The sequence below is a fragment of the Ranitomeya variabilis genome, chromosome 4 (genome assembly GCF_051348905.1).
Source record: "Ranitomeya variabilis isolate aRanVar5 chromosome 4, aRanVar5.hap1, whole genome shotgun sequence".
Taxonomy (NCBI): Eukaryota; Metazoa; Chordata; class Amphibia; order Anura; family Dendrobatidae; genus Ranitomeya; species Ranitomeya variabilis.
In genome coordinates, this window is record NC_135235.1 from 603,546,000 (window position 1) to 603,555,299 (window position 9,300).

General features: G+C 41.1%; 1 protein-coding gene across 3 annotated transcripts in view; it reads left to right on the forward strand.

Annotated features, from left to right (window-relative positions):
• Positions 1 to 5,681, forward strand: part of CSE1L (chromosome segregation 1 like) — a 119,012-nt gene extending 113,331 nt beyond the window's left edge. For all 3 annotated transcript variants that reach the window (XM_077253300.1, XM_077253301.1, XM_077253302.1), the window contains exons 23-26: positions 4,187 to 4,268; positions 4,508 to 4,654; positions 4,916 to 5,147; positions 5,235 to 5,681. In XM_077253300.1, the coding sequence (XP_077109415.1) occupies positions 4,187 to 4,268; positions 4,508 to 4,654; positions 4,916 to 5,147; positions 5,235 to 5,324 (551 nt within the window). In that variant the 3' untranslated portion in view covers positions 5,325 to 5,681. The remainder of the gene's footprint in view (positions 1 to 4,186; positions 4,269 to 4,507; positions 4,655 to 4,915; positions 5,148 to 5,234) is intronic.
• The last annotated feature ends 3,619 nt before the right edge of the window (positions 5,682 to 9,300 follow it).

Here is a 9,300-nt window from a genome sequence, read left to right on the forward strand (position 1 = left end):
TCACACGACCGTGACGTCACGAAGGTCCTTCTCGGCACAGCATCTTTGGAACCGGAGCGCCGCGTGCAGCACCGAGGAGATCCGGACATCGGAGGGTGAGTATAACCAATTTTTATTATTTTTAACATTGCTATTGATGCTGCATTTTGCTGCATATGCAGCATCAATAGTATAGGAGTAATCCCGCAGCGGAAACCGCAAAACAAACCGCGATAAATCTGCAGTGATAACCGCAGCAGTTTTGCCCTGCAGATTTATCAATTCCGCTGCGGGAGAACCCGCAGAGGGACGCCGCAAAGTGTGAACATGGCCTTACAGTCCACAGACTCCACTCTCCCTCTCTGCTGTCTGCTCCTCCCACAGGAGTCACAGTCACACTTCACTGGCTGAATCTGAGAAGCTGCCAGGCACAGACAAGAAAGGAAAAAAAAAAGACTGGGCTCACTCATGCTGCAGAGCCGACTCCTTTCATTCACAGCAGGGAGCCGGCTCTTTGTGTTGGCTCGTTCACAAACGACACATCACTAACACACACACCACTTGTGTGATAGCAGATCACAGAGCAGTCACACACAAAATGGCGCTGCCCTGTGATGCTGCTCTTCATTCTGCCCCAGGGATATTAGACCACCCAAAAGGGGAGGGAAATGGTGATGTCAGCAGTTACTGCCCCAATTTTCCAGCTAACAGTAAAGCTGGTAAGTCTCACTATAGCTGCTTGAGGTCTAAAACGGAAAATGCTCCCCCCTAGTGGTAAATATATATATTTGTAAGAAAATATATAATATTTTTCATTTAGAAATGTTTGCAAACATTGCATTAGTACATTTTATTTACTATTTTAAGCTTAATTTCATAAAAAAAATTCAAGAAAACTGGTGGCACCTTCCCTTTAAATATGTTGTTATACTTTTATAAACACTGCCTACCTTTTGGAGTAAAATATATAAAATTACTAGCTTCGTTTCTCCTTGCTCTATAACTTACTGTCACGTCCTCTAAAGAAAATTAAGCTACTAGTTGGGTTGGGGTCGAATCTGCAGTGTGTGTGTGTGCCATGGAACCTACTAGAACTATACTCATAATATGGCATATTTATATTATCGTGACACTAGCCCTTACCCAAATGGAAATAAATACTTTTTTTTTTTTAATTATTTTTACCTAACTAAGGGGGTGATAAAGGGGGCTTGAGTTACTATTTTTATTTAGTTTGATCACTATGATAGGGTCTATCACAGTTATCAAAGAGAACCAATAGGAAAAATCTCCTATTGTTGCCGGGTGCCGGCCGGTAGATTTCAGCGGGCATACTGCGCATGCGCTCGCCATTTTCTTCCCGGAAGAAGACGACCGGGGGATGCAGGTGGTTCTGGGGGGGCTCATGGGGATTCCATTTCTCTATCTGATGTGCTAGATCATATCAGAGGAGAGAGAGAAATAAATGGGAAACCAAACTTTTTTTGCGGTTACCGTTATTCCGTGAATAGCGGCAATCGCAACACTGGTGACTGTAAAAACCAACCGAAATCATGTTTTCAGCTTCCCCCTGGAGATGAGCTACAGCCACAAAATTTTGCACAGTCACGTCTGGACCCCGAGAGCGTCATAGGCTATGTTGTGAGGCGAAATTTTAACCCCGCGCATTCCAATTCACCAAACAATTTTGCCCCTATCTACATAATGGGGAAAAAGTGAAAGGAAAAGTGTTGGAGGCAAATTGACAGCTGCCAGATGTGACCAAGGGGGACTTAAAGAATGAGAGTGATGGCGCCAAAGAGTATATACCGTACAGTGGCTAAGGTGGGGCCCCGACATGGGATACTCACCACACACGGGGATATGAACACACACACAAAATGCGCCACACACTACCACGTGCTTGAACACATATACCACCCTCAGCACACATTTCACCACACATACACCAACCTCGCCACATAAGTCGAAACACAAAAGTCGCCACTCAACTCGCCACGCGCAAAATTCGCCATATGCAAGATGACTTACTGCTATATACTATATACTGGAGGAGATGACATACAGGTATATTCTATAAACAGGAGGAGATGACATACAGGTATAGAGTATATACAGGAGGAGATGACATACAGGTATATGCTATATACAGGGGATATGACATACAGGTATATACTATATACAGGAGATGACATACTATATACAGGGGAGTTGATATACAGGAACCCAAAAGAAAAATGGACACTAGAGCTAAAACAATATCAGAAAGTTTGAGGATACTCTAAAAGTTATATTCAAACAACCATTACAAATTTATTATAATAAAATTAGGACACAAGATAGAAGAAATGGACAACGACCTAGTACCACGTGCAGGAAAAGAGCAATTCAGGTCTGATGTGTAAGCCACTGCGTATTTCATAATGACTACTCATAAACCTAAATCTCAAAATTATACCAAAAACATTTTGTGGAAATTAGATAACAGAATACTATATGTGGACTAATGGTTCAAACTATCATAACAGATCCATATATAACATCAGATAATGGAGACATATATAAAGTGCCAATAGTGCAATATATGTAATACTAATAAGCGCCACAGTGGCGACTACACTATACCAAGAACCTCACTGGGGCAACATAATATGAAAGGATTAACGCCCCCCGAGGAAGCCATAAGTGCGAAACGCGCGTTGGGGTTTTCATCCCGCGTCCAGGAGCAGGTTGGTTCATCCATCATATTGATCTCTTTCCCCCTCTTTGTATTGGGATTCTTTCCCTTTGTCTATGGCTGCTGCTTCTCTTCCTATTATGGTATTGAATTCGTACATGCTGTGACTATATGTCATAATTATATCTTTAGCACACTTGTGGATATTTGTCAGCCTATGTATGCACTTTTAAGAGGATAAATATAGTGACTAATTATTCAACCCCAGTATATGGAAACTGTCTTATATTATGTGCCCCCAGTGAGGTTCTTGGTATAGTGTAGTCGCCCTGTGGCGCTTATTGGTATTACATATATTGCACTATTGGCACTTTATATACGTCTACATTATCTGATGTTATATATGGATCTGTTATGATAGTTTGAACCATTAGTCCACATATAGTATTCTGTCTATTTTCCAAAAAATGGTTTTGGTATAATTTTGAGATGATTTATGTTTGAGTAGTCTTTATGAAATACGTAGTGGCTTACACATCAGACCTGAATTGCTCTTTTCCTGCACGTGGTACTCGGTCGTTGTCCATTTCTTCTATCTTGCGTCCTAATTTTATTATAAATTTGTAATGGTTGTTTGAATATAACTTTTAGGGTATTCTCAATTATCTTTCTGATATTTTATTAGCTCTAGTGTCCATTTTTCTTTTGGGTTCTTGCAATTACCTTATGGCAGAGCTTACATAATACTTTGCCCCGTTTTTGGTCTATTGAGTTGATATACAGGTATATACTGAGGGGAAAATGAGGTGTGAGGGGCAAAAAGGAGGGATGTGAGGGGCAAAAAGGAGAGATGTGAGGGGGAAAATGAGAGAAGTGAGGTGCTATAACTAATCACAGTTTGTTACTATGCCCGGACCACGCCGGGCCCATCAGCTAGTATGTGTCTGTATGTATGTATGTATGTATGTGTGCATACACACATATGCACACATATACATACTGACTCAAAGTATTAAGTTACTTGGTCAGATTTACTGTACAGTGAGGGCTGTTGCCAACAAAACCCAGACGACCTAATGGCATAATTGCAGTAAAAATCCCACTTGTCTAACAACAAGACAATCCATCATTTGGCTATCCTATCAGAAAAAAAAAATCAATACCAATAAAACTGTGTTGCCAAGGGGTTAAATAATATCCCTGACTCCTGCTAATAAGTAGCAGAAACGGTGTCAATAATTCCAGATATATGGAATTCTGAGAATCTCATGTCCCATTCTCCTTATCGTTACCTATTTTAATAATATTTGTGATTGCTCCCTCTCGTGGTTGTACAGTCAAAGTGCAGTTAATGTTAATAGCCTCCTTCCCTATAGAGATGATGGAAATAGTAGCTTTGCATGAAGTATAAACAGATTTATCGGCTCTAGACGGACAGTGTGTGCAGAGTACTAGAAACCTAAGGGGCCGAACAGATCCTTCGTAACTGTAGTCATTTTCGTTCTCTTTTTTTTGTGTGTGGTTTTACAGGTTTCTTGGTCTTCCTAAATCTTTATTGTGTCAAATATGGAGCCACTGCTTTACAGGAAATGGTTGACAGCATCCAACCCAAGTAAGTGATTTTTGTGTTCAGAGGTTAAAGTAAATTTACATGATCCTAGGAATGTTCGTTTCATGCCGATCACCTGATCGAGCAAAACTGTGATTCGTTGGGTGAAATGATCTTTCGTGTGGCACAAAAAAAATTTGTTGTGTTTGACAGCACATCGTCCTCCTGTTTTTGAGGTGGTGATTGTACAGTTTTGTCCAGGCAGTGTGATGATAATTTTCATCCTTTTTTTTTTTTTACAGGATGTTTGGGATGGTTGTAGAAAAAATAATTATCCCTGAAATCCAGAAAGTATCCGGACCAATAGAGAAGAAAATCTGCGCTGTTGGCATAACCAAACTGCTGACAGAGTGCCCGCACATGATGAGCACAGAGTACACCAAGCTGTGGTAAGGGCCGAGCACATGAACCACCACACAACTCAAAGCCCCAGGAGGTCTATGTGGTCGTGTGGCTCTGAGGCCAATAAACCTGTACTTCATGTCTGGCTGAAGTTCTTGGGTCAGCTGAGGGTGTTTGTCAGCTCATGTGGTCACAGAGTGTTTTGTCTCCAGTGTAGTTCATTGTATCCCATTTCCATACTTGTATCCATCCCATTGAGTCACATGTTTTTGTTACATTGCTCCTCTGTCCTTGCCCCCTCTTTCCAGGACCCCATTATTGCAGGCTCTGATCGGCCTGTTTGAGCTGCCTGAAGATGACACCATTCCAGATGATGAACACTTCATCGACATTGAAGATACCCCTGGGTACCAGACTGCCTTCTCTCAATTGGCTTTCGCTGGCAAGAAAGAGCATGATCCTATAGGTGACATGGTCAGCAATCCGAAAATCCTTTTGGCACAGTCTCTTCAGAAGTTGTCTGCATCATGTCCTGGGAGGGTAAGCCCCCATCCGTGTACCCTGATATGCGTATTGATGGTGATAATGTTACACTGTGCTGCACTAATCATGTGTACTGTCTCCTAGGTCCCTTCCATGATCAGCAGCAGTCTGAATGCAGACGCACTCCAGTTCCTCCAGGGATATTTGCAGGGTGCCAGCGTGACCCTAGTGTGAAGCACAGCTGCAGAGTAGGATCATTGTGGAGTTGTGTGAAGGTTGCTGCATGGTCAGTGTATTGGTTTTGGACTTTACAACGCAGCTGTCCTTCAGTTAATGCCATCGTGCCCAGCGCCTGTACAGGCATTGCACGGCGGTCCTGAGGGGGTGACTGTTCTCATCTGTGCCCATCTTATAGCAGTTAATTTATTGTACAGTTGGATTTGACTCTTGTTGGCTGCAACTTTATAGGAAGCACTTATCATCAGTGTCACCATTTATCCAGTCTTTGCCCCCTTTTTTTTGTTTTTCTTTTCTATGTGTTTTTTTCCCCTCCTGAACTGTGAATAAATGAAAGCGTTTGCTTAATATGTTTATTTTTGTACCATTTTATGGTGACTGTGTGCTTCGTCATATGAGGAGTGTAGAATTGAGGAGCCGTTGATCTCTTGATTGACTGGTTGCAAGTATCAAACATGCATTCAGGTTGGCCTAAGCTAAGTGACCACCTGTATCCTCATATTATAACAAAACTTGTCCTCCAAAGTCTTGGTACTATTAACCCCTTTATGGCTGTCACCCTTTGTACATCACATTAAGAGAGAGCGAGATTCATGCTGCTAGAAAGACAAGTGGAATACCAGTGGAACCCAGCTGCCATAAAGCAGTGTCTGCGTACAGACCATTCCTCATAAGAGTCCAGTCAATAATGAGAATTATTCCAGCTGCATGTGACATGATCATTCTGCTCCTGTGATCTGGAATATGCTCCCTTAACATGAGGACCCTATGCTGTTTTGTAGAATACAAGATCTGTGACATTAATGTCTCAAGAAGTCCCTGGCATCTTCCTGTCTGAAATTAAACAGTATATAAATAACCTTTATTAATCATTAAAATTACAACAAACAGGTGAGGTATAGTGCCACATGGTGTACACAGACACCGCACAGACGTATAGGCATACCAGGGGTGCACGGAGTCGGGGACGAGAAACACCCGCAACCGTCAATTTATCACCAAAGGACTCACTCCCTATGTATGGGAGAGATGCATATAGATAGCAGAAATATGCTAACTGCAATAGGGACATAAAGTGCACAATGCTAAATCTAGTATGGAATCATAGTCCAACGTATAGTGTAACAAAACGGCATGGTCCCAAAATTTAGAAGAAAGTAAAAGGAGCTAGTTACCTCTTAGTAGAGAGCAGGGTGTAAGGCTCCCAGGGTCCGTGCGCCCACCCCTACGCGCGTTTCGGTCACACACCTTCTTCTGATTCTAGTTGTGTTTTTAGTTAATGACTGTCTGAAATGAGCAGATTATATTCAGCCAAACTTTAGGAACCTCCTGTCTGTTGCATAGAAGACAAGATAACGTAAGAACCATATCTGTGGGACATCTTCATTTTATGGCCCATTAGGCATACACAGAACAGGAGAAAGTACAGTTGTGCTCAAAAGTTTACAAAGCCCAGCAGAATTTTTGCTTTCTTGATAAATCAAAACTTTTTCTCCACTCATGGTTAGTGGTTGGGTGAAGCCATTTATTGTCAAACCACTGTGGTTTCTCTTTTTAACCCTGCTGTGGAACCATGGGGTCATTTAGACCCCAGCGCTGAATAAATTGAAATATTTCTAAAACTGGTCAATCTCAGACATTGACCTTCTATGTATTCTCAAGTAACATATTTCTGCTTATGTTGATGATACTTTGAATTTGTTTTTCAATTTTGTTTCAAAGTTATTTTCAATTTTTTGTGTTTGGGACACTCCTGACCCCATAGTACCTTAATTGTCTTTTTTTTTTTTTTTCAATATTTTCTGTTTATTCACAGGTTTTGTAACATAATTGTAAATAAACAATGGCTAGACGAACTGTGATGACTCCTGATGAAATATTGGCAGCTTTGGATGCTTCTAGTGATGTCGATACTGATAAGGAAGGTAATTTGGAAGATAAGTTGAGCTGGGTCGAAAGTGACGCAGATCTCAATGCCACATCGGATTCAGACAGCGAACAAAGTGCTATTCTGTCTGACACTGGCGACACTAATTCCTCCGATGATGAGGACAACGACGATTCTACTTCAGGTGAAATTCTTGGTAAAGATGGCTATAAGTGGTTGCTGCAGCCAAAGACTATTTGATGAACTCCAGTCCGAAACATTGTCAAGGCCAAACCAGGACTAAAGGGTGATGGACGTCTTGCGGTTACGCCCTTGAAATCATTTGAACTTTTTTTTTCAACAATGTTTGATTGAAGAAGTCGTTAAATGGACAAACCAAAAAATTCAAAGTGCTAAAATGAAATACAAGACCCAGTCTGGATATTTGTATGACACAAGTATTGACGAGATTCGTGCTCTACCTGGCATTCTGCTCTTCTTGGGTGCTACAAAAAGTGGAAAAGAAAGCACAGCAAGTGTTTGGAAGAAAGATTGCACTGGAAGGCCAATTTGCATAGCAGCTATGAGTCAGAAACTGTTTTTATTCTGTATTGCTTGTGCTTTGTCTCCACCATTCGAGATCAAAGACGGGAAGCTGACAAATTGGCACCGATTAGCAAGATTTACAATCAATTTGTCTTGCCTTGTGAAGCGAACTACTCTCCTGGAGTTGGGTGTACTGTGGACGAATCTTTGCTTGGTTTCAGAGGAAGGTGTGGCTTTAAACAGTACATAACAAAGAAGCCAAGCAAATATGGAATCAAGGTGTATGTCATGGCTGACAGCAAGAACTTTTATTCATTTTTTTCGAAGATTTACAAAAGAGCTGGAACTCATGCTCCAGGATTGCCGATTCCTACCCAAGCTGTGCTGGATTTGATTCCTACAATTGTTGGAACGAACAGAAATGTTACAACGGACAATTACTACTCTTCGATTCCCTTGGCTTTGGGGCTGAAGGCTTGCAGTTTGACTTTGGTTGGCACATTGAAGAACAAAGCTTGTATCCCTCCAAGCTTTCTGGATAAAGCCGATCAAGGAACAGTTCAGTATGCTTTTGATCATGCAAACGACTTTACATTGCTGCCCATTGCGCCAAAGAAGAACAAGAGTTGTCTGTCGACCATGCATCGCAAAGAAGAGAAAGACAAAGAAACTGGAAAAGAAGAAATAAATGCCTTCTACAATAGCCAAAAAGAAGGCATCAATAGTCATGATCAAATGTGCAGCTTGTACAACACTGCTAGAAAAACGAATCGGTGGCCAATGAGGGTCTTTTATGGAATGATTGACAGCGCTGCGGTGAATGCGTATGTTATTTTTATTGAAAATGTACCGAATTACGCATCTAAGAATTTGGACAAAAGCATTAACTTTTGAAGGAAGCCGAAGTTGCACCGATCATTCTATATGCAAGTCAGCGATTGGATGTGCATCAAACGCCAAAGGATGTTAAGCAAATCATCCACAGCTGTGGAATTTTGCAGGCACCATCAGACATTCCAAGTGACACCAGCAGTGTTACAGGACAGCGTAAACGGTGCTATGTTTGTCCTCGATCGAAGGACAAAAAGACGAGATTTGTTTGACTCCAAGAAGTTCATTTGTGATGAACATGGCACTGACGTGCAGTGAATGCAGGGGCTAAATTTATTGCCAGATCATTCGTTGTCATTATGTTTTTACTAAAATCCACACAGTTGCAGTTATTGTGCTTTTTTTTATTATTGAATTTGAATACTTTATTAGTAAAGCATTTTGGTATAAATTTCAGTTTGTGTTTGATAATGACAAATAAATCACTTCAAAGTTACGTTTGATTTCATAACTGTGTTCTGAAATGACAGAATAAAACTTGATGGTTCTGAACAGCCAGCATGTTCATTTTAATGAAATATGACGATTTTGAGCCTGGGGTCATATAGACCCCATGGTACCAAAGCAGTGATTTTTTCCATGGTTCTACAGCAGGGTTAAATCATAATGACAACCCAAAACATCCAAATGACCCTGATCAAAAGTTCACATACCCTGGTGATTTTGGCC